At 46.5% G+C, this 25,542-nt stretch overlaps 2 protein-coding genes across 2 annotated transcripts in view; one reads left to right on the top strand and one right to left on the bottom strand.

Moving 5' to 3' along the window:
• Positions 1–3,702: 3,702 nt before the first annotated feature.
• Positions 3,703–19,274, bottom strand: Lyar (Ly1 antibody reactive). Its single transcript, XM_005365963.3, has 9 exons — positions 19,129–19,274; positions 15,067–15,239; positions 13,615–13,729; positions 11,744–11,851; positions 11,574–11,657; positions 7,377–7,800; positions 7,033–7,113; positions 4,663–4,748; positions 3,703–4,006 (listed from the first exon to the last, which is right to left on the bottom strand). Exons 2-9 carry the CDS (start codon positions 15,186–15,188, stop codon positions 3,872–3,874), a joined length of 1,155 nt encoding a protein of 384 aa, XP_005366020.1. The 5' UTR covers positions 15,189–15,239; positions 19,129–19,274; the 3' UTR covers positions 3,703–3,871.
• Positions 19,275–19,356: 82 nt separating this feature from the next.
• Positions 19,357–25,542, top strand: part of Zbtb49 (zinc finger and BTB domain containing 49) — a 21,593-nt gene continuing 15,407 nt past the window's right edge. The window contains exons 1-2 of the mRNA XM_005365962.3: positions 19,357–19,449; positions 23,861–24,027. Coding sequence (XP_005366019.1) covers positions 23,876–24,027 — 152 coding nt within the window. The 5' untranslated portion in view covers positions 19,357–19,449; positions 23,861–23,875. The remainder of the gene's footprint in view (positions 19,450–23,860; positions 24,028–25,542) is intronic.

Raw genomic sequence — 25,542 nt, 5'->3', positions numbered from 1 at the left:
AGGGTCCCAGTTGTGGGTTGGGAGTGGTGGTGGTGGGGGTGTTCCAGGTCTACTAAACTAGCACAATCTATCCCGACCTGGCGGGAATGCATAACACACATGACTTTTCCCTGAGTTAGACTTGATGTTTTTCTCCCATCCTGAAACCTCCATGTCCAAGTACCTAGTTCTGCCTAGGGCAAGCAATCTGGAATACTATAGTTTGCCATGTGACTCGGGGGGGGGGGGCTTCAGAGTCAAGAGGTTTCCCCAAAGGGTACCCAAGGACTCAGCATTAAACTTAGGAAAAGTGAAACTCAGGGCACATGACAGCAGCCTGATCATGACCCCCACATGTGGTAGTCAGAGGCTCTACGATGGAGAAAATGAGTACTCTCCTGCAGATCAAGTCTTTACCAAACTCCAAAGACTACACCACCAACCCCTTGATGCACATAATTCAGAAACCACTACAAAATAACACTTTCTACTCTTTCTAGAGTGGAAAGTATAATATGCTCTCCTTTGGGCAGCAAGCACGTCCGTAGAAGGTTTATTCCAGCCATTTCCAGGAAGCAAATTGGAAGAAGGGATAAAGGCTGCAGTTTCAGGTCTGGTACCCAGCAACAGTAGACGCTCACAACATGCCTTTCCTCTTAATTTCATGAAGCCAGTAATTCCTTTCCAGTTTCCTTCTGCAAGGGAAGGCACCACAATGGGTTCTGCTATCGCCATAGCTATGTCCACGCAGGAGTCAACAACATGCAATTATCTATGCTGAAGTCCATGTTCAGTGCGGAGACAAAGGAGCATAAGACCAGTGAGGACAGGCTTACCAAGATACACCATCCAGCACTGTCACTATGGAAATGAATACAATACTGGGCTCTTGGAGCTCTCTTTAACACTTTGACAAGGAGAGACAGCTCAGTACTGGAGAGTACCCGCTGCTCTTGCAGGGGACTGAAATGCAGTTCCCAGCACCCACGCTCAGTGCCTCCCAAGTGCATGTGACGCAGCTCCAGGCCCCGACACTTTCTTCTGGCCTCTGCAGCACATGTACTTCTGTGCAGTACTCATATACATAATTAAAAGAAAAAAAACTTTAGAAAGATGCGGCTAGACAGATGGCTCAGTGGTTAATAGCACTGACTGCTCTTCCCAAGGACCAAGGTTCAATTCCCAACACTCACATGGCTGTCCACAACTGGCTATCTGTAACTCCAGTTCCAGGGGGATTGATGCCCTCTTCTGGTCTCCAATGGGCACTGCATGCAGGTGGTGCATGTACATATATATAGAAAAAACATTCATATGTATAAAACAATAGGATACATTTTAAATATATATATAGGGGCTAAAGAGATGGCTTAGTGGTTAAGATCACTGGATACTCTTCCAGAGGACCTGAATTCAGTTCTCAGTATCCACATTGGGCAGCTCACAACCACCTCAAAACACTCAAACACTTATGAATAAATCTTTTAAAAAAAATAGTAAAAAGAGGGCATGCAGAAGGTCCTGGGTTTGACACCCTAGTGCCAAAATGTTTAAAAGTTGTTTTAACAATAGAAATTAACATGTACTATCTTGGACAGAATCTATTTGTATCTATATGTTGAGAACAAATTATGTGTTCCTGGGTCTCTATTTTGGCAAAGAGGCAATCCCAGGCTAGGAAATTATCAAAGGTAAGCAAGCATTCAGGACCAGTTCAACTCAAGTTTCAGCTTGGAAGAAAAGAGATGCTTACAAGACGATGAAGAAACTTTACTAAAGTATTGATAAAGTAGATAAATCTGAAAAATTGCTATCCATCTGGATAGTGACTTCTAGTCACTGCCCTGGGGGCTGAGTTTAAACAGAGTGAAGAGCAGGGCTCTGGGAAAGCTGCCTCCTCCAAAGTTTCAATCAACCTTGTTAAACAAAAGCAAGACATTTAACTTCTCAGCTTTCCTCATATAAATGCACCGCTGTTGTCCACCATCCATGTTCTGACTTCTGCATTAGCCTGAGCCTGGTTATTGTAGTCCAGCATGGAAGCAAAGGCAGCTGAGCCCTCAGTGGTCCCATTTGTCTTTTTGAGCCAAATATCACTATCCAGTTGACTGATTCCATGAATATAAAAATCATGAGGCAGACTGGAGAGATAGCTCAGTGGTTAAGAGCACTGCTGCTCTCAGCACTCGGGAGGCAGAGGCAGGCAGATCTCTGAGTAAAGAGGCCAGCCTGGTCTACAGAGCGAGTTCCAGGACAGCCAGGAATACACAAAGAAATCCTGTCTTGGAAAACAAACAAACACTGACTGCTTCTCCAGGGAACTCAGACTTAATACCTAGCACCCACACATTTTGGCAGTTCATAATCATCTCTAATTCTAGTTCTAGCTCTTCTAGCCTTTAGAGAAACCAGGCGTGCACATGGTGCAGATTTACAAGCCGGCAAAACACATAAACATAAACAATAAATTATTAAGACATCAAGCTGAGACCGGTATATCAAAACAGATCTTTGTGAGATTAGGGGACAGCTGAGTGCCAGGCCCTGCCCATGAGCCTGAGAAGACAGCAGGTGGCAGCAGTGGACTTGACATTGAACTGGGACAGGGACTTGAGCCCTGACAGGAAGGCTGCTTCAGTTTCTAAAGACCCTGCACTGCAAGATTGGGCATGTGTAAGTCAGGCAGGCAACTGGGACGGCTTTTGGGCAAGGACCATGGGATGATGGGCTGTAATGCCAGATGCCAGGGCACCTGCGTGGCCAGCCCTTCTCTCCATTGGCTGTAGGGGACAGCGCCGGAACTGACATCAGCAACCTGACTTCCTCCTCCCTGTGGAGTTCTAGCTCCTTTGGGCCCTGGGATAGCTGCTCCACCTCTAAGTCTACTGGAGCACAATATAAAGTTTAATTTTGTTACATTATGGAAAGTTGGTAAAATAAGATTGCACATTGGCAAAGATTGCAGCATTTGGGCATTTTATGAGGCTCCCTAGAGTTCCTTTGTATAAGCCCATTTCATGTGGACAATGGGGTACACTCTGCTTCCTGGGCACTGGAACAGAGGGTGTCTCCGGCAGACCTCCTCATTAGGAGTGCTTTGCTTCATGGAATGTCTAAAATTCTCCCAGCTCAACAGTTTAAGCAGCCATCAAATGGGCTGCATACAGGTCTAGCAACTAACTTAGCATTCATTCCAACCCTAAAGGACCTTTACATCTAAACTGTCCAGATGAGAGTTACTGGGAAGGGACCAAAGCCACGCCATTTGATTCATCCCCACACAGTGGCGTAGCCTGTTACAAGCCTATGCATCCCTCTGCGTTACTATCTCCCTTGGACACACACTCTATCCTTGTAGCACTGTTCTGGCTCCATCTTGTTCTCACCCCAAGGGAGAGTGAACAATGGCACTGGCCAGAGGGGCAATTCTTGCTGAAGGCTTAAGGGATTTGTGGGTAAAACCTCAACTCTCAGTAGGAGGTGGCAAAGGGCTTCAGCAGCATAGCCCCAGGGTGCACAGTGCCAGCACTGGAGCAGGCCCTGCTGAAGAGCAACAGGTGCAGACGGCCACCCTGACAGCTCACACTTCTCAGTGTCTTCCTGACAAGGCCAACACCTCCCACCTCATCAAATGGGAACCATCTTTACCTGTCATCACCACATTCTAAAGCTTTCTACAGGGTTTTCTTAAAGCACACGGATTTTTTTACCGTTGATAAAGAATTCAACAAGAATATATTTTATTTTTTCATAAAAGGTTAACAAAAATATATTTTTTCATTAACTTAAAAATACAGTTTCAGAAAGCAATTTCCGACTGTTATAATTCATTATACATTTTACAAACAGTAGAAGAAAGCAGTCAATACAAGTGCGTGAAGCAATGGTGTGCTCACTTCAGAAGCTTGACTCTGTCTTTCAGAACCTTAAAGGTGGGGTTCTTGTTAATTTTCTTGTTGAAGATGGCCAGGAGCTCCTCCTCTGACATGTGATGGTCGCTCATCACTGCATGGTACTGAGCTATGACCTTTACAAAGAGAAACAGATGTCAGGCGGGGAGGCCATTTGTAGATGTGCTCGGCAAATCTACCTGTCCAAGGTTCTTTGGGGATGAAGTACACTGAGAAAGGTCCAGATGTAGGTCAACAACACAAAATAAAAGAACCCCAGAAGTTACAGAAGTTAGTCACACAAGCAAAGACCCAGCAGCTGCCCAGGTGTGCACAAAACTGCATCTCACACAGGACTACAGAATTTTTTTTTTTTAAAAAAAGGGTGTGTGTGTGTGTGGGGGGCGGCAAGATAGCTCAATGGAAGGGACATTCATGTGCTCTCTGTCTCTCAGGTAAATAAATGCAATAAAGCTTTTTTTTTTTTTTTTTTTTTGAAAAAGCAATGGCAACCATTTATATCAGCAAAAGAGAGCAAAGTGCCTGGAAAAATCACTTCTGGTCGTTTCCAATACAGTCAACTGTAGGTAATGCATGCAGTCTTTAGACAGGTCCAGAGTCAGAGAGCTACCCTGGCTTGGTTGCAGGATGGATGGGTTTGTTCCAGGCGCACAAGTGAGCCACTCTGGAAGTAGGTGTGAATGTCTCAGTGTTTTCAGGTGAAACAACACACACGTACACTTTAAAACAACTCCTCCCAGCTATCCCATGCCTTATTTGTTGCAGGATGTACCTTTTTCTTTAACTTCTTGACTGATATCTCATTGTCTGGAGCCTGTTTCAGAACGGCTTTAATGGTCCCCTTCCAGTTGAATTTACCTACAATGCAAAGAATGATGCATAAGGCTCTTTGTTTTGTCTTGTCATCCAAAGAGCAAAGAAAAAACGTTCCACAATTGCATGCTTCCTGGGAAATGATATCACTCTCCCACGAATAAGACACCAAGTCCTTCACTAGCTCAGTAAGAGGGGCCTCTAGGGACCAACTGCATGCTGGAGCGATGTACTCAGTGAGGAGAGATGGTCCTCAGAGTGTCATGGTAGGGACAGTCTCCTAGGAGAAAGGATCGACAGGCAGAGCTGAGCATCCACAGAGAGCCTGTGGTACAGAAGATGCAGCTGAGCAGCTCAGCCTGTTCCTGCTTTTCCTGCTAGGCCCAACTCTCAACTGAATGCCAGACTCAGACCTAAGACAACACGGAAAGGTGGTGAGACAGACTGGCAGTGTCTCAGGGCCTGCTATGGGACAGACTCTTTTGGCCCATGTCAAGAAAGCCACCAGGTAAAAGTTAGACCAGCCCACACCTACAGATAAGGAGCAAAGAAAAGGGTAAGCCTGGCTTGCCACCAACACTGACAGCACAGCCATTAACTCTAGGCTGGTGCCACAGCCTGTGTTCAACTGGTGACCACTGTTGGCCAAGGTCGAGTTGGGAGGCAGAATCCTGCCTTTCAAAGGCTGTGGCAGGGACAGGGACAGTGCCAGAGATGAACAAGAAATCTGAGCTTTTGCCCATATTGGTGGGTAATGAGAAAGAAGTTGCCTAGATATGGTGACAGTGGAGGCCACAAGAGGAATCCCTTTGGCTGTGACAAGGAACAGGGAACTTGGGACTTCCCACCTCTACCTGGCAGCAGAAACATGCACCACCTTAAGGTCTGGAGAGAAAACTAGGAAAGCAGGAAGTAGTAGGCTATAGGCACAGGCCAGAAACCCCAACTACTTGGAGGTTTGGCAGGAGGATCACAAATTCAAGGTCAGTTAGCCTGGCATACAGAGAAGGTCAAGGCCAGCCCAGATAACTTTAGTCCCAAAATAATAAAAAAGCCTTAGATGCAGCTCAGTGATGCACTGTTTGCTTAGCGCAGACAAGGCTGTGTGTGTGTATGTGTGTGTATGGGGGGGAGAGATGTAGATGGGTATGGTGGCGCACACCTTTAATCTCAGCACTCAGAGGCAGAGGCAGGCAGATCTCTGTGAGCTGAAGGCCAGCCTGGTCTACAGAGTGAGTTCCAGAACAGCCAGGGATAAACAGAGAAACACTGTCTCAAAAACAAAACAAAACAAATATATAACACATATGATATATAAAGAAGTTTCAAGTTATAATTTTGAGAAAAAAACCCAAAATCCAACCAGAAAAGGGACAGAAGGCCAATAAAAAACAACTTAATCCTTAAAAGCCTTCAGTCTACAAAGTCGGAGAGGCGTCAAGAGACCTAAGTTTGGGCAGTCAATGAACCCTCGCCAATGGCTCTAACTCCCATCGTGGCTCATTTCTACAGGCAGGAGAGGGTGGGAGTATACACGGCAGTGTGGATTTGCCACTTCACAACAGAACTGGAGCTTTGTGTGAGAGGTGGTAGTTAAGAGGAGACCCACAGTCTTGGATCCTGACTCTGTGTGTGTGTGTGTGTGTGTGTGTGTGTGTGTGTGTGTGTGTGTGTGTGAGAGAGAGGTGGCCATGGAACTTCACGCAGGGAGACACTAGGAACAAACCCAGAGGCTGAGAAGGAGCAGCTACAACTGCCTGGACCTCAGGTCATCTCACGGGGGGGGGGGGGGGGTTAGACAAGACACACAGGGAAGGTGGGAACAGAACAAGCCTTGGGAAACCACACTGGGCTCACTACCAACTTAAGGGCAATATTACTGCTATGGTTTGGAACCATAGTGTCCCCTAAAGACTGGGACCCAGTTTGGTGCCACTGAGCATATTAGTAACCCTGACAGTGTGGGACACTAGTCTATCTTTGGGTCACTGCAGAATTGACCTGTAAGAGGCCGTGGGACCCTTTTGGCCTTTTGCGCAGCAGGGCCCTACCACAGATCCCAAATCAATAGGACTGGTGACCATGAGCCAAAATTATTGGTTTTATAGTTTGATCATTGTTGCAGCAATGAATGATGGCCAACATATCTATATATTCAATCCAGATATCCCCCTTTTCCTTAAGAAAGGATGGAGGCACTGTGGTACCAACCCATACGCCTTAGTTGTGCCTCTAACGGGCATGACCCTGCAAGGCGGTGCCTGGCCTACCCTTGGCAGGAGCATCTTTTTCCTACCCACACAGAATATATACAGCCAGTGAGTGGTACCTTTTGCTGGAACCTCATGGTCCTTGGCCTCTCCCTCCTCAGGCTGTCCTGGCAACTTCATCTTTTTTTTCTTGGACTCATCTGTTAGAGAAGCAAAAAGGTTTAGCTGGTTCCAGTTACAAAAGCCCAGCATGGCATAGGCATGCGAGCTCCCTCACCACACCCGGCTCAGCAGGTTGTTTTCATGCTTGCTGGAAATGAGAAATAGAAGGCTGAAGGGAGGTCAGCTGGACCCCTAGAGCCTGTCCTTCTCCATACCTGGCCCAGAATGTGAGACCTAACACATTTCCCTGTACCCCACTCACAGCCTCACTGAGAACCCAGTGTGCAGGCTGAGCACACACCTTCTGAGTGTTTTCGCCGCTTCTGCTTTCCTTTCCCTGTCTTGATCTGCCCCTCATCAGCATTTTCACCAGGGGCCCCATTTCTGTCTGCATCCTTTTCTGAGGCCTGCCCACCCCGGGCCTTCTTCTTTTCTGGCGGGCCATCAGCCTCTGCGGTCTCCTCCCCACCAGCCTCCTGTCCTGCCTCCTGGCCCTTTTTGCGCTTTTTTGACTTCTGGCCCCTCAGGTTTTCCTGTTGGTTTTCTGACTTCAGCTCTTTCTTCTCTTTCTTTCTATTCTTCTGTCGTTCCTCCTTCCTTTCTCTTTTATTTTTCTTTGCCTCTGCTTTTTCTTCCGTGGTGCCATTTGTTTCCTCAGGTGGAACCTTAGCGGGGATCTCTGCATGAGGCTTGGCCACGTTGCTGGGTGGTTGCTGATCTTGCTCCTTATGAAATAAATAAGAATTATCTAAATATCTGGTCCGGCCACACCTACTGTCCATACTATACTGTTTATGACTGTGACACCAGCAGCTAAATTCAGCAATACAAGGAGGAAAGCACCCCCAAGTTCATACCTCATTCTTGATCCTGTTTTCATGTTATTAAAGGGTGAAATGATTCTGGCTCACTGTCACCCTTCATCTAGACGAGGACAGAACAGCCAGGTGCAGGGTGTCATGTTGTGGAATATTAGTTGAAGATGTGTTACGTTAGTTTATGCTGTGGAATATTTGTTTAATGATGCAAAGATGTGTTGCATTTGTTTAACTCTGTGAAGCTGTGTTACTTTGCCTGCCCAAAACATTGGTCTAAGAAAGAGCTGAATGGCCAATAGCTGGGCAGGAGACGGACAAGCAGGGCTGGCAGGCAGAGAGAATAAATAGAAAGAAAAAAAGAGAGAAAAGGAGAATGCAAGGGGCCAGCCACCCAGCCAGACTCAGAATAAGAAGGAAAGAAAAGATACACAGAAATAGGGTAAAAGTTCTGAGGCAAAGGTAGATGGGATAATTTAAGAAAAGCTGGCTAGAAACAAACCAAGCTAAGGCCAGCCACTTATAAGTAATAATAAGCCTCCGTGTGTTTATTTGAGAGCTGGGTGGTAGGTCCCCAAAGAGCAAAGAGTTTAAAAAAGAAGAAGAAGAAGAAGAAGAAGAAGAAGAAGAAGAAGAAGAAGAAGAAGAAGAAGAAGAAGAAGAAGAAGAAGAAGAAGAAGAGGAGGAGAAGAAGAACAAGAACAACAAGAAGAACAAGAACAAGAAGAACAATAAGAAGAACAACAAGAAGAAGAAGAACAAGAACAAGAACAAAAACAAAAAACCCAGCTACAGCACCAGAGAGCTGTGTGTCTGCAGAGCTGGGCTCAAGGTCCAGTTCCACTGATATCTGGTTCCCAGGAGCTACTGCTTCTTCTGTAGAACAGAGCATGTGGAAACTACCATTTGTGGCTGAGTCACCTGTAAGACAGAGTTCCACATACAGCTGACATACAGCTAACACGAGAAAAACGTCCTGTGTGTGGGGCAGTGGACACAATGCAGGTAAGTGTTCTGTAAATGAAATAGACAAAGGCACTGTCACATCCTCCTTCTCCCGATGAGATGGCCACCCTCAGGACAGTCACAGACAGCGGCCAGTGTCAAGAACGGAAAATAAAGTCTGCTAGGGTCTGAGTGCCCCTCGCAGGGGCAGGCACTGCAGGTTGGCTTCCCATGTAATGGAAGCATAAGTGGCAGAACCTCAAGACGGAGGGCCTATGGCAGTTAGGTCATCAGGGATGCTGTCCTCAGTGAGTTAAGACCAAACCTACCCTAAACCTTGTTAGCTTCCTGCCAACCAAGTCACCACTCCCAAAATGCTCCTATTACAATACTACCTGTCTGCCAGAAGCTGAACAGATGGAACTACCACATCTTAGACTTCCAACCTCAAAAAGTGTGAGCTAACCAAGCCTCGTTTCTTCACAAAGAGCTCAGCCTGAGGCTGTTGTAGCCAGGAACAGAAGGCACTGCATGCACTGTTACAACAGACTTTCTGCCTACTTCCGCACTTAGTAGGAACGGGCAACAGGTCCATGCAAACAGGTCGCGTCTCTGCTATACTCCTACCGTACTGATCTCTCAAGATGTATGAGAACAGTGCACTGAATTGCCATAAGTTGTGGGCCTATGCAGAGGGATGGATTAGGCTGCTACAGGTGCTGGAATGCCTGGGTTGAGGCATCCACAAGCATGAGAGCAAGTTCCATTCCTTGGTCACTTCCAAATGACATGGAACAAGTTGCCCAGTCCTCTGCAATGCCAAAATGAAGGCAAATCAGCCTTCCCTTGGCGCACTAACTCAGCGCCAGGAACGGCAGCACTGGGAAGCAGACTAACTGTTAGGGATTTCTCAGAAGCTGACAAGGCTCTAAGGGAAAGGAAGCTTCATGGGAATCCAGAGAGAGATCCAGGACGAGGAATGGGAGACATCCAACACTCTCTCAGAGGCATGTCCTCAATGTTCTAACTTCCTCTGACCAGGCCCCACTTGCTAAAATCTCCTCTCCTCCCAACAGTGCCAGAAGTTGATGATGAGACTTCAACATACGGGCCTTTGGGGAAATTCAATACTCAAACAGTAACATGTGACCACTGAGTGCCAGAATTTTCAACTTTCCTTCTACTAAGCTTAGACCCAATTTCCACCTGGTGTTAAACCAGCTCATGGCTACAGGATGGACGGCATGCAGAGGTTCTTAGAGACTCACTTCTTTCCACTTCGTCCTACTCCATTGCCCCTGCTTCTGAGTGATCCCTGGCCAACTGTTTTGCAGTGAACACCCCCTTCCTCTCTGCCCACTGCCTTTTGCTCTTCACAGCACTAAGACTTGGCCTTATATGGAAGCCCTCATCCAGTGCTGCTTCCACCACTCCCAGCTCAACGGAGGCAGAACAACACCCGATGATGGCTGCACCCATTGCACCCTGCTAACTGACACGGGGAGAAGCTGTACACCAGGATAGAAAACTCCACCCCTGCCACACCTGCAGTGCCAGGAGGATATGCCCAAGATATGCCCAAGCCATGGCTAAACCAAGCCCGAAGCCCTTTGGTCTGCAGACAGTCACTGGGCACAGGTATAAGGCCGCTGCCACGGGTCACAGCTTAGCTGTCGGAAGAAGCTTACTGCTCATTTTCTTCAATTCTTAATAACTTCATGAATTCCAAAGAACTAGAAAAAAGTCAAAACCTTACAGTTGAACTAAGCAATTTCAAATCTTTGATTTTTTTGCAAAAATAATAGAAATAACCTTTTAAAATGGTATGTCACAATAATGCCAATTAAATAATAGATGGTTTGAAGATTTCAATCTGTGCATTGTGGAGACAAGTGCAAGATATACCATAAAGGTGAGCTTCCTTCTGATCTCACTTTGCTGCTCAAGCTACCTTTTCCTTTCTGGGTGTGCCTATACACAGAACACTCGCTCATGTGTGCACACGTGTATCTTTTTAGTCACTTTCCACCCTAAGTTTTGAGCCAGGGTCTCTCACAGAACCTGGAGCTTTTTATTTAGGCTACACAGGTTAGCCAACAAGTCCTTGGGATCCACCTACCTCTGCCTCCTCATCGCCAGGGTTACAGATAAGCAATGCTATGCCAAGCTCGTATGACAATACTGGGATCCAAAGTCAGAGCCTCACACTTGGGCAGCAAGCACTTTATACACCCACTGTACCACTACAACATGCAGGGGGTCTGAGCCCCACACTCTTGGCTGAAAGATGCGATGCCCTCAGCCTGTTTAAATTTCTTTTACAGTACCAAGGCACTCCGGAGACATCTGAGGTCTGCAGTGAATGAGGAATAAATAAAAAGGGTAGAGTAGCACAGATGGTTTAGATTGGGAAACTGAGGATCCAAGCCTAAATAATGTGACCATGATCAAAGCACAGCAGAGTTCAGAATCAGATCAGCCAGACATCAAATCCTGGATCACTCCCATTCACCCAGCCCGACTGCTATGTCAATCATTCCACAAAAACTGGTCCCACTACCAAGCATGCATGTTGAAAGGCTGTCTCTGCACACCAGGTGCTCCCAGCTCATTCCTGTCGTCAAGGAGCTGTAGCACAGAGGCTCTCTGGAAATGCCTTCTCGGCCTCCACACACAGCACCCCCATTCCAATATTCCCAGTTGTTCGTTATACTGCGATCAAAGCGGAGTGGACTCACACTGCTGGATGCTTCGGAAAAGATGTTCCACACCTGCTCCAGAACAGCATCACTGTGCACTTTCAGGCTGTTTCTCATCCAGTTCTGTAGATACAGAAAGAAAGCTGCTATCCCTTGACAGGTCACTGATGGGGCACACCCCAAATTGGGAATGTCATTTAAATCCATACCTGAAACTTAGCCTTTTTTCTGGGAACATTGTCAAAAGCACTGATTTGCTGCAGAAGTTCTCCAACTTTAGGGCTGACATTGGGTTTCTTTATTAATTCATTAATTTTCTATTAAAAAAAAGAAAAAAGAAACAATAGACATATTGGTATGGCCAAAGGGCCCTCATCTTTGAAGCCAAGATTCTATATTTGCATCTACGTATAACGACAAATATTCCTATTACACACAGCACTGAAGGGCTGCCCAAAGCTATTAGGCAAGAAAAAGAAGCCAAAGCCTTCCCAACAAAAGGGACAAAATCAGGTCAAATATTCACAGGTAGCACTGGAAGGAATGCGGCCGCACATGTAGAACGCTCTAGAGGGGCAGCAGTCACAGCTAACCACTCACTAAGTAGAGCTACAGGATACACAATTCTGAAGAGACAAGCCGTATCTTTATATACCAACAAAAAATAATGCAAGTGTGAACATCAGGGAGATTTCATTTGCAATATGAACATAAAGAATAGACTAATTAGAAAAACCACAGTCAAAGGGGTGAAAGAATTATGCACTAAACACAGTTACAAGAATCAAAGACGGCATTAACCTCATAGGCTGAGACAACATTAAGATGTCAACCTGAAGACAGCTGGCAAAGTCCAGCTGCATGTGTGATCTAATTTACAGGGAACCCTGAGAGACTCCAAATGGACAATATTGAAAAATAATAGTTTCGTGGATTTTTTTTTTGTTTTGTTTTCTTGTTTTTTCCAAGACAGTGTTTCTCTGGGTAGCTTTGGAGCCTGTCCTGGAACTCGCTCTATAGACTAGGTTGGCCTCAAACTCATAGAGATCCGCCTGCCTCTGCCTCCTGAGTGCTGGGATTAAAGGCATGCACCACCCAAATTAGTTTTTTTTTTTTGGTTTTTAAATTCAAAACTCACTACAAAGCTACAATGATTCAAAGAGTGTGGCACTGCCACAAAGAACACTGGAAAAATGCAGGAATAAGCCCCTGAGGATATGGCTAAAGGGTTTTCGACAAGGATGTGAAGACCACTCCATGAAAGAATGGACCCCTTTTCAACAAACGGTGCTAGAAATAGTGGAACTTCACCTGGAAATTGGACTCTTACGTTATGTTACATACACATGACCAGACAGACAACATTCAGGGTCAGCAGAATGGCTCAACAGGGAAAGGTGCTTGTGTGGAGGTCAGAGGACAACTTGTACCAATCACTTCTCTCCTACTATGTGAGTCCTGGGGATTAAGCTCAGGTTAGTGGACGTGGTGGCCAGTACCTGTATCCCACCTGAGCCATCTTGCCGGCACTCTACACATCTTCTCAACTGGGCAGCTACTGGAAGCCCTTCACAAGGGTCATGCCAGGAGTATGAACCTTCAGAGAGCCAACACCCCAAGTTAACACTCACACTCTGCCACTCAATGGGGCAACTACTAATTTGATTTTCAAGAAAATATAGCCTCTACAAAGGTGACATCTGTCCAGTGATCTCCCCTTTTTTCAAACTGGAGCTCACGGCTTTTGTAAATATTTTCACTTTATTTAACTAGAAAATTCCTTGCATTTGTGAAATTATTTACTTTGTTCAGATGTGACAGACTGACAGGGCCTAAGCTGCAAGCTCTCCACTGGGAGCACACCTGTACATGTTTCAGTTTCATTTTACAGCCAAAACAAAGTTAGCAGGAACCCTCACACATTGCGAACAAAATCTATAAAAACACATCATCCAAAGGTAAATGCACCAGGATTTTACCTTTCTCAAGTTGTTCTGACACTTCTGTTCTGGGACCTATCCCCGAACCCCCAGAAGGAAGCAGGTGCCAGGTGAGTGACAGGATGGGTGGAGACCCTTACCTGAATCCATGCCTGCTGCTTTGCATCACCTTTGTGAGTCTTGGCTTCATAGTCTTTGCCTCCGTACTTCTGGCCTTCACTGATGCACTTGACGTGGCTTTTATAGTCATCACCCCTGCAGAGGGACCCAGCTCATCACTAGGCTGACAATGTGCTAGTGCCTCTCATTGACAGCACGCTGCTTACTATTTGTGACTTTCCACCTGGCAACTGCACAGACAGCCTAATTCTTAATCTAATCTTTCTACTTATTTGTTGATTTCTTCAGAGCGATGGTATCTGATAGTACCATAATAAAGGATCATCTCCCCCCTGATAACGCTCCCTGGAAAAGTCCCTTATTTTAAGTGCTCACTTCCTTGCACTGGATAATAATGGAAGTAAAATGCTAGTCAAGAAACTGAATAATCGGGGGCTGGAGAGATGGCTCAGAGGTTAAGAGCATTGCCTGCTCTTCCAAAGGTCCTGAGTTCAATTCCCAGCAACCACATGGTGGCTCACAACCATCTGTAATGAGGTTTGGTGCCCTCTTCTGGCCTGCAGGTATACACACAGACAGAATATTGTATACGTAATAAATAAATTTAAAAAAAAAGAAACTGAATGATCAAATTTTCTCTAAAAGTAATTATTTTTTTGATGGTGTTGGGACCTGGACCTAGGGCCTCGTGCATACCAGACAAGAGCTCTGCCACTGAACTATAAACTGTGTGTGTACTAAGTGCCACAGAGTAAACATGGAACTGAGAGGACAATTTGGGGGAGTCATTTCTCTCTTCCACCTTGAGTCCTAGGAATGGAACTTAGTGGTCCAGCTTGTAGGGCAGGTGCTTTAAAATCCGAGCCATCTTACTAGCCCCAAATTCTCTAACCAACAGAATCTTGTCCCTTTGGTCTTCACTTTCACAAGTTCTTAAAATGAAATGGTGCTGGGGGACAATGGTCTGTATCCTGTCAATTATATTTTAAATAAATGGTGATTGGCCAGTGGCCAGGCAGGAAAGTATAAGCGGGACAACCAGGCAGGAAGTAGATGTCCGACGAGAACAGGAGAATTCTGGGAAGAGGAAAGCTTGGTCCACAGTCCTGTCCCAGCCACAGAAGAAGCAAGATGTGACTGCCCTGCCAGTTAAGGTACAGAGCCACATGGCTAGTAGAGACAAGAACAACAGGCTAATATAAGAGTTAATAAGAAGCCTGAGCTAATGGGCCAATCAGTTTCTGACTAATGTAGACCTCTATGTGAATTCTTTGGGACTTAACAATTGCGGGAACGGGGCAGGACAAAAACCCTCGGACAACAAACTGGCACTCTGAGGAGTCACATCAAGTTTAGTCGATAGACTGTAAGGTTTCCTTCTTGGTCTCTGTCCTCATTTTGCGCCTCTATTCTCCCAAGCTTGCAGGGTCTGGGCTTCTATCCGTGGATCTTCAGGAATTATCAGGACTTACCAGAAGTCCTTCCCACAGTCAATACAGGAGAGACATTCACAGTTTCGGCAGGCAGACACGTGCTTTTCCACCTGCGCTTTCTTCACTGATTCACCGCACGCATTGCAGGTAAAAAACACCATCTTTGGTTAAATGATTAAATGTTCTATCAGAGACTGGTTTGAACTCTTGCCCTAAAAAACAAAACAAGGTAAGATAATTATAATAAGCGGAACCGTCTCCCAGTAAATGAATTCCACAGTACAAGAGCAGGCTCAAAGCTTGCTAGTAGTCTCAGAAGTAACCTACCACTAGTGTCAGAAAAACGTGCTCAGCACAGGCCAGGAAGTGTGCTCAGGAGCTAATGTATCGAGCCCTCACAAGGGAAGGACGTCATGGCTCAATGTTTCTGAGGCCACAGAGGCACAGGGAGTAAGGAACTTGCCCAGGAGAGCATAAAAGGATTTAAACCTGGAAGATTGGCAGCACAGATAAAGCTGTCACTGAAGATCTCAAGCAACCCCCTCCATATAAAATGTACAAAATTAAAGTGGTAAAGAGTACCACAGTGCAGGTGTGCAGTGCGGATTGCTACTGTGACTGCAACAGCAACAAAGCAAGGGGGCAAGCAGCAGAGCTTAGCAAGTGGAGAAGCCAAAGAACAATTCCAAAAAAGACTAAAAGTTATTCCTACAAGCACAATGATGAAGTCGCAATTGTTAAAATGAGGACATTCCCTTGGCCTCAGTGGATGGGGACAAACGAACACATTCCTTTAGGACTTATACACATGAGGCAGGAAGAAAGAAACGCATCACAGGCACTCCCAAACCCAGGTGTGCCAGCCTTCCTCTGTGCACTCAGCATGGAGACCATCTGCACACACACAACCAGTTCATGTTGCATGCATGCTACTGTATGCTCAGAAGTATGCTCGGTGTCACAACTGCCACAGTAACTTTCCATGCTTACAGAGCCTCTTAATCACTGTACTCTAAGAAAGCAGTGCTGCTCTTAATAAAATGGGCTTTATTCAGTCCAAATATGGAGAGCTGCTTAACCCAGCACTTGCTTCCTCAGTATGAAACAGTGTTTGTGAGGTCATGCCAAAGCAAGATCAAGATTTTTTCTTCTATTGAGCCCTGAATGGAAATCTTCCTGGTGTACAAAGTCCCTCTGCCTTCTGGAGCATTGTTGGACACTGGTTCATCTTATATGCTAGATACAAACCACAGGCCCTTGACACCAATGTCCTGTGCCTCCCTCCTTAGCTTGCAAACAGAGCTGATTAGCAAAGGAAGGCATGTGGACAGCTACAGCCTGGCACCAAAGGTCAAATGAGGTAGACAGGACCACTCCAGGCCATGTAAGTCCTGTTGTCTAGCTTGGTTTGTGTAAAGACATGTGACACAGGCCCAGCTTAGAGAGCCGGGACCATGTTTAATGTTTACCAGTCTGGCTTCTGAGATGCTTACTAGCATTTGGCACAAAACAGGCAGGCAGCTGTTCTGCTGCACTAGTGAGAAAACACAGGAACAAGAGCCTACCTCAGGTGTCACCTAGTCTGGACATTCTTACACATTTATATAAGAACAAGACAAGAGTCACTGATTAGATACCAAGAGACAAACTGCTATCATAGCACAGAGAGCAGCTGCTGTGCAATTAGCTAAAGGAGCCACTAAAAAAATCAGAAAGCACTTCCACAATGAGGCAGATGAAGAAAACGCCCCTCCAACGTTACATGGCTTAGAGCTTTTCAACCTCCTCCACCGAGGACTGCTGTTTTTGGCCAAAAGAAGAGACAGCAGGCTTCGGCAAACCTTGAGATCCATGGGTCTGTTGGTTGGGAAACACCAGAATTAAAAGCCCAAGAAGGATACTGAAAACAAGATACAAGAAGTGACAGAGATGGTGTGTCAAAAAAATATGCACACAGCATCTATATAGAACAGGTCCCTATGGTCAGGGCACAGTGTGCACATCGAGTCAGGTGAAGGTTGGAATCAGGTCATACGTCCAACTGAAACATTAGTCTGGAACCATGCTCAACTGCTTTTCTATTTGACAGGAAAAGGGAAACAGTGTATCCACCTGCTAGGCTAATGAGTTAAGATTGTAAGGAGCTTATTCAAGATCCAGGAAGGACAGTCCAGCCTCAGGGTCACCTTGGCTGTGCAGCACGTCCAATAAACGTGCTAAGAGTCAGAATCACAAAAGCCAGTTTAACAGTGTCACAAATGTGAAGGCTACTAGCGGAACCCTGGGCTAAGTGCAGCCCGTGCTTTCTTTCCAGTGCTGTGAGATATATACATATTATTATGTATATATGTCTTACCTCTGTGAATGTGCCTAGTACTCACAGAGGTCAGAAGAAGGCGTTGGATCTCTTGGATTTTGGGTATTGGGAATTGAACCCAGCCCCTCTGAAGGAGCAATGAGTACTTTTTTGAGACAGGGTTTCTTTGTAGCTTTGGATCCTGTCCTGGAACTTGCTCTGTAGACCAGGCTGGCCTCGAACTCACATAGATCCACCTGCCTCTGCCTCCCGAGTGCTGAGATTAAAGGCGTGCCATAACCATTACAACCAGGAGAGCGGGCTAGAGCAGCGAGTACTCTTAATTACCATGTCTGTAGCCCCCTAAACGTCATCTGGGAGTTTTGAAGGGTAGCTGGTTAGTGGGCCGGAGGATTCATCACCACACACTGCTTTTTAAACCTGGGTTCTGAGCAAGAGAATTCAGATCCTCATGCTTGAATGGACCATCTCCCTGTTCTCAGCATACTTTTTTACTTATGCACACATGCTGACTAGATTTGCCCTAAAAACAGCAATTTTCCTTTTCCTTTTTTTTTTTTTTTGAGACACAGTTTCTCTGTAGCTTTGGATCCTGTCCTGGAACTCACTCTGTAGAGCAGGCTGGCCTTGAACTCAGAGATCCTCCTGTCTCTGCCTCCCCAGTGCTGGCTGGGATTAAAGGGGTGTGCCACCACCACCACCCAGCTAAAACAGAACATTTTAAAGGCCAGGCTGGCAACTCCAGCACAAGACCCAGTGAGCAAGTCACTGCTCCCTTTAAGCTTCAAGTTCTCCTGATCCATGAAACAGGGAGTCAACCCACTATAGTGTATAGACACAAGCCCCTTCCAGGAGAATTCCCAAAATTAGCAGGTGCAGTGCAAAACAAGAATAGACAGGCACATATCTCTGCCCTTCTGGGACCTGGAAGACCATGAGTGGGGCACCTGTTTCCACTAAAGCTCAAGGAATCCAAGCTATGCCCCCGCCTTGCAGTTCGAGCCTCCCCACCACAACCTCACCTGAACGTTTTAGGCACTATGGTAGACACTATGCACCTGATCTGATTTGAGCAAGTCCCGTGTCCTAAGCCCTCAATGGCCAGAAGTTAGGCCTGCAGGCACACACAACCTTCTTACCTCTCTCTCCTAGGAGGTAGTTGCTGCAGAAAAATCCTGACATTTTCTTTTTTTTGGTTTTTCGAGACAGGGCTGCTCTGTGTAACTGTCCTGGAACTTACTTTGTAGACCAGACTGGCCAGGAACTCACAGAAATCCGCCTGCCTTTGCCTTCCGGGTGCTGGGATTAAAGGCGAGTGTCACCACCGCCCGGCAATTTTGACATTTTCTGAGCAACTACAACATGCCAAGTCCTTTACCCCTGTAATCTTCACATACACCCCAAGTTAGGGTCTCTAGTATCCCTTTTGGTCAGACGTAGAGCCGAGCACAAGAGGGCTTTTGTATCTAAATAGCCTTTTGGGATTCGCGCGCACTTTTGGTCCGCTGGCGCTCCAGGAGCCCTCAGGTCCCTCCTCAGAGCTGAGTTCTCGAGACTCAGAACAGAGTTTTCTCCCCATCAGACAGCGGGTCTGAAGCCCTGTGCGTTGGAAACCAACCATACTATTTGGACAGCCCCGACCGCCTATCTTACTTAAAACCGGGACGCAATTTCTCCCGGAGGTCGGGACTCCAACCTTCGTCGGCGAGCAGATCCGCAAGAAAGGCGGCCATGCCGCCAAGGGCCCCCCCTACAGGCCCCGGGCTTTAAGCTGCAGCCCTCACCTCTCAGCAGACTTCGCCAACGGTCTTAACCGACTGCCGAGAGCACGTGGAGCCGCAGCCGCCCAACGCAGAGCCGCCACCGACTCTCTCTCTCTCTTCCAACTCACCCGCGCAGAATTCACGCACGGCCGGGGCGCGCCAGTGCGCAAGCGCGTCGCGGCCACGCCTCCGAACGGAAGTGACGGCGACGGAAGCCGCCGATGAGCTGCAGAGGGGGCGTTGTCGGAATGGTTCCGTGACGCTTGGAGTCCTACAGTTGACACAGAGGGTCTGACGGGGACGGGTAACGAGGAGGCGGCCGGTTGGGAGCGGCCTCCGAGGGTAAGGCGACCCGGGACTCTGGCTTCCCGCGAGCTGCGGGTCTGCATGGCTGGGATGCGCGCCGGCCTGCTTGACAGCGCGCTGTGGCGGGCCCGGCCGAGCACAAAGCTAGACTCCAGGCGTGGGAGCCGGGCTACCTTCCAGCCCTTGCTGCGATCTGTGCTTCTCTTGATGTCCGCGTCGCCCCGAGATAGGAAAGGCGCTTATGACCAGTCCTCATTGCCGCGCCCTGCCTCATTCTCCACGAGACCATCTGTGCCTTAGTGTCCCATCTGTAGAATGCTGTCACTTCTGCGCCTACTTCTGGGGACCTTATAGGACTAGTCAACGAGTCGGTGCAGGTCAGGTGCTGAGCGGGTATCTGCAGTTTTAGTCAGGGTTCACTAAACGTTCTCAGCCCGTAAGACTGCATTTGGTATACGGTAGTGGTCACTGTTTGCTGCTTAAATGAGTGAGTCAAACAGGCTGTGAGCCGTATTGTAAAAAACAACCCCGGGGCGAACATTTGGTGGTTGCCTGTTTGTTTATGTGGCTGCCATCGCAGGGTACAACATCCGAGGTGGTTCAGATGAGAGAGGTTTACTTTCTCACAGTTGTGGAGGATGGAGGATCATGAACGTGGTGTCATCAAGTCTGCTTGCTGTAGAGAACCGTCCCTGCTTACAGGTGGTCGGTCACCTTCTTGCTGTAGCCTCACATGATCTGTCCTCAGTGCCACTGCACCGCCAGCGTTTCTGCTTGTATCTACATCTCCTTTTGTTAGGATGTCAGTCAGAATGAAACAGGGCTCATCCTAATGGGCTCTTTTAAGCCACTTGCCTTATTAAAGTCTGCTCTCACAGGTAAGCAACGTGTGTGGTTCTGGAGAATGCAATGGAATACCCCGTTTTGGTAACCTGCACTTGCAATCCCAGCGTTGGGGGTGGGGAGTGGAAATAGGTGGATCTCTGGGATCAGTGAGCCTCTCATCTCAGTAAGGGACCCTATCTCAAAGAACAAGGTGATCAGCTCCCAGGGAACAATGCCTAGGGTTGGCTTCTGGCCTCCAGACATGTGCACCCATGCATACATAAAACATGCACACACACAGAAGGGCTTTTGTTGTAGGAGCCCCTTCTAGGTTCAGATTCACTAAGGCTCCTTTTCCCTTGAGGCAACCCTCTTCATTCACATCACCCACGCTTTTTCTTCTGTTTCTCTTTGCCTTGGTATTTCCATTGTTTGCTGTCTTTCACATTGATCTTTCTACTGTCGTATTCTTGATTTAGATTTTAGCTTGCTGAGCTAGAAGGAACCCTACTGAACACCTATGAAGTCCCAGACACAGGTGTCAGAGCTAGAGTGATGAATGAAGCAGATATGGGCCATGTCTTTACCTCTTAAAGACTGTTGCTTCTGCCCACTAGGTTGCTCCTCAGCAGTCCATTCTGCTGTGAACTTGTCAGTGGATCAACTCATCAAATGAGTGAGAGCCAAACAGGCTGTGAGCAGTATTGTAAGAAACAACCCTGGGGTGAGCATTTGTCGGTGACAGGGAGGTTGCTCTGTTTGTTTATTGTGGCTGCCATTGCAGGGTACAACATCCGAGGTGGTTCAGATGAGAGAGATTTACTTTCTCACAGTTATGGAGGAAATTCACACCCTCATGGTCCAGCTACCTCACATTTGAGCTCCGCTGCACTGATGACTAAACCTTAACTCTATCATCTTTGGGAAATGTTTCATATCCAAACTACATCAGGGTTCAGGGGCACTGTTAAAAGAATCTCTGAGATTGACTTTGTGGGTGTGACTTTGTCTGCAGTGTTTTTGCCCTAAATGTGAAATAAAGAAAACCCATGACTCGTTTGATGCTTAGTGTGGGAGGGTCTCTGCAGGCTTTACTGCAGGCAGGGAAAACAATCAGGGTGTGTAGATGGAGTTTGCTTTGGGCTGCCAGTTCACAAAAAATACCGTGGAAGCTTGTTATTAATTATGAAAGCTTGGCCTTAGCTTAGGCTTGTTTCTGCCTAGCTCTTATAACTTAAATTAACCCATTTCTATTAATCTATGTGCTGTCCCATGGCTCGTGGCTTTTAATGCTCCTCTTGTATGTCCTGCTTCCTCTGTGACCCACTAGAGACCCCCCTTTCTTCCCAGAGCTCTCTGATGTCCCGCCTAAACTCTTCGTGCTTAGCTATTGACCATTCAACTGTATTAAGCCAATCAGAAGGCCCTGTGGCAAAGATGCATCTTCACATTGTACAAAAAGATTATTCTACAGCAAGGGTGAGGGAAGAATGAAGCTTGGATCAGCCTGATCTTTGTAGCTGGTGCCTGGGCCAGGACTTCTAGAGTCTGACCCAGATCATTTTACTTTAGCTATATTTAAGCACAGCCCAATTTTGGGGAAATTTTTTTTCTAATAATAATTAACTCTGTCCCAAGTGCACAATAATTTTAAGACATGTTTATATTGAGATTCTTTTTTAAATTTTATTTATTTTTATTTTTTGAAATGGGGTTTCTCTGTGTAATAGACCTGGCTATCCTTGAACTTACAGAGATCCACCTGCCTCTGCCTCCTGAGTGCTGAGATTAAAGGTGTGTGCCACCACAAACTGGCACATTGAAATTCTTTACAAAGTAATCTGATTTCTTTCACAAAGATGGGTACTGTTGATTCAGAGTTAGTGCCCAAGATTTAGGGTCTAGGGAGATTGACTGAGGTAAATATAATTCCTGTGGATGTCGGGATTGACCTGGCTCTAAGATTCATAGAAGTCACTTAGGCTGTTGTACAAATGACATCTCTCACGGGGATGAGTTTTATGGCCTAGAAGTGATGCTCAAAGTTTTAAGGGGAAAGGATCTGGGATAAGTAAAACATGAACTCCAAAACATATGGGCAGGGCCTGGCTCAACAGGGAGCAATGTTTACCAGATTGTAAACTACATTTCCCCGCAGCGCTCCAGGAAAGCAGCTAAGCACCTCATTCCATTGAAGAGGTAAGCTGCGTGTTTAACTTTCCTGGCTTCTCCAGTGCTTAACTATGTGCGCAAGGCCATTTTGTCCTCCACCGTCTAGTGCACCAGATTGCCATTTAGACCCTCAATGTCCTCCCAGCCTCTCCCACTGTGTCTGGATGCCAGAGGCTGCACTGATTCAGGTGCATGCTCCCGCCCCCGCTTCTAGCTGTAATTGTTTGATTAGCTATGCACTGGCCTTACTAGAATTGAAGCTTCCAGGACCCCTGGTGTTGCTGTACTCACTGTTGTTGCCCTAGACTGTAGTGTGTAGTAGTCACTCACTAGGTAGATGGGGAATGACCAGATCTTCTGTGTCCACACGGGAGCCTTTTGTCTCTTTCCCAGTCAGTCAGTTGTCCTAATGAGGCTCAGTGTCATCTGTCCTCTGCCTCTCTGATCTAGCATCTGCTATTCAGCCATACTCTGAAGCCCGGCAAGTTCCTGGAGATTCCCACACCTGCGGGTCACAGATGCTGGGATCATGCACACCCCATTCTCTTGCTTCCTCTATGCCTGTGAGAGGCCCAGAGGCACACCTACATGGACGTGGTGTTTTGTGACACTGGTTTGCTCTCCTTGTGGTGATGGTAGTTATTTTAACTTGTATCTTACCTCCCCTAATAGTCTCCTGATTTTCTTGAGCTTTGAATTCTCGAGCTGTGTATTTGTTACTATAACAAAATATCTGGTACTAGCAACTTAAGGAAGGGTTTACTTTGACTTGTAGTCTGGGGATGCAGTCCATCATGGAGGGAGGCTTGGTGACAGGAGCGGGAAGCAGTTGGTCACATTACATCTGCAGCCAGGGAGCAGGGAGATGGATGCTACTGCTTGGCTGCTTTCTGTCTTTTGTTCAATCTGGGATCCCAGCCTATAGGATGATGTCATCCACATTTAGGGTGAGTCTTCCCTGCTCACTTAAGCCTTTCTGGAAGTGCACCAAGAGGAGAACATCCCTGGGATTCTCAGTCCCGTGAAGTTGAAGGTCAAGATTAATTATCACAAGGTGTTTAATAAGTGTGGGTTTGGTCTCAGCTGGTTGGGTTTTTTTTCCCTTTTGTATATGTATTGGTTTTTTTTTCAATTTGCATATTCATAGTTGACCATAACAAAATGCATACACTCTTACCACAGCGACCTTCTATATTAGCAGACTCATGTGCTTTGGGTTTCACATAACTAATGGCTTCCATAATTGGTCAGTAAGAGGAGGCATTTCCATATTGCAGAGAGGTGGGCTAAACAGCTGTGGACTAGATGCTGCCAAAACAGCTCAGAGGTGTGCGTGTTAAGCTGTAACTTTGATGCACCACACTGAAAGCTAAGAGCAGTTTTTGCATTTGGGGCCCCTTTTGTCCCAGTGGTGTCCTCGAGAGTCTCTTACCTACATTCTCTGCTGCAGGTCTCATGGTCTAGTATGGACCCTGTTGCTGTTCACAGCTGCCACCTCCTCCAGCAGCTGCGAGAGCAGCGGATCCAAGGCCTGCTTTGTGACTGCATGCTGGTGGTAAGGGGCGTCTGCTTCAAAGCTCACAAGAACGTGCTGGCGGCCTTCAGCCAGTATTTCAGGTGAGTGTCTCACTCTGTGTCCTTCTTGCCTGTAGAACCTGGCAGGAAAGGCCTGTGGCCACATCCCACGTTTCTCCAGAATGTTTCCGCCTTGCTCTTTGGAGTTTAAACAAAATGAGAGTTTATGGGTTTTCTTGTTTCTTTAATTACTGCCACTTTGTGTTTAGAGTAACCTGAAAGGAAAAGAGACTCTTAGCTAGAATGTGCTGGGGATGATTGGAAAGAATTAATTTCAGTTCCTTTCCAATGATTGAGGGATTGTGTCTGCAGTAGGGATTTTGCTGTGATAAGAAATGCAAGTGGAGAATGCTGGCTGTCCTTGTGCACATCTGCCATTTCAGCACATGGAGGAAAGAGCCCGAGGATAGAGAGTTCCAGGCCAGCCAGGGCCTCATAGGGATGGTTCTGTCTGGAGAAGGAAAGAAGTCAGCATGAGGAGAGTGTTCTGTATGCTTCCCCTACCTTAGGTCCTTCCCTGCTTACCTCCCTCCTTACCTAAATTAAAGCAGTTCACCTTTTTTTTTTCATTTGAATATTGCCAGAAAATCTTTAGTTTAGCTTCAGTTTAGTTATCCCTGCCATTATTTTGGCTTATGTGATTTACTTAAATATACTGAATAACACCAAGCAGTTGTGTTTCCATGTAGCTAGCCTTTGTACAATTGCCTTTTATTTAGAAGTGTATTCTGGTTAGCAAGTGTCTTGTCTTTAGATACCATGCTCCTCTTTGGTACACATTTACCTGCCCTGCTCAGCCATTGAGTCTCTGCAAAACTTAGCAGCCAGATGGGCGTGGTGGCACACCTAGTCCTGGAGGAGTAGAGGCAGGTGAATCTCTGTGAATTCTGGGCCAGCCTGGTCTACATGGCAAGTCCCCAGCCAGCTAAGTCTAATAGCAAGAATCTGTTTCAAAAATACCAAAAACCTAACCAAAACAAAAAAAAAAAACCTTAGCAGCCAAATTATAAGTTACATAGTGAGTGTATACTGAGGGTTGACTGTCTTTATCTTCAGAAGTTTTTCAGGCATAAGTATTTGTATGTGTGCTGTATGGTGAGGGATGTATTGTGTCAGACTAAATATAAAACACTGAGATATGTAATGTTCTTTTTTTCCTAAAAGCACTCTATCAGTGTGAAATTGGTGTGTGTGGTTGATTATACTTCGAGCAGGGCGGATCATGTTCCATAGAGTGTTTGCATGAGGACCTGGATTTGATCCAGGACCCACATGAAAAATCCAGTAGTGCATTCTTACAATATAGAACTGGGGAGATGAGACAGGGGGATTCCCGAGGCTCACTGGGCAGCCAGCCTGGCCTTCTCTGTAAGCTCTGGGCCAGTTAGACACTCCATTCTCGTAAAACAGAGTGATGGTGTCTGAGGAACAGCATCCAAGGGTGACCCCTGGCCTCCATGCTCACACACACACACACACAGACACACACACACACACACACACACACACACACACACACACACTTGAACATACACACTAACCCAAAATACTTTTTTA

This window comes from Microtus ochrogaster, unplaced genomic scaffold (assembly GCF_000317375.1).
Source record: "Microtus ochrogaster isolate Prairie Vole_2 unplaced genomic scaffold, MicOch1.0 UNK5, whole genome shotgun sequence".
NCBI lineage: Eukaryota > Metazoa > Chordata > Mammalia > Rodentia > Cricetidae > Microtus > Microtus ochrogaster.
The sequence above is the reverse complement of the archived record's forward strand: the minus strand, read 5'-3'. Positions and strand labels throughout refer to the sequence as shown.

Excerpts from the sequence above, each read along its gene's own strand:
- Lyar (XM_005365963.3), bottom strand. The coding sequence starts at position 15,188 with ATGGTGTTTTTTACCTGCAATGCGTGCGGTGAATCAGTGAAGAAAGCG. Across the intron at positions 11,852-13,614 it reads AGCAGCAGGCATGGATTCAG|AAAATTAATGAATTAATAAA; the intron begins GTAAGGGTCTCC and ends TTTTTTTAATAG. Across the intron at positions 7,114-7,376 it reads GCGGCGAAAACACTCAGAAG|ATGAGTCCAAGAAAAAAAAG; the intron begins GTGTGTGCTCAG and ends CTTCTCTAACAG.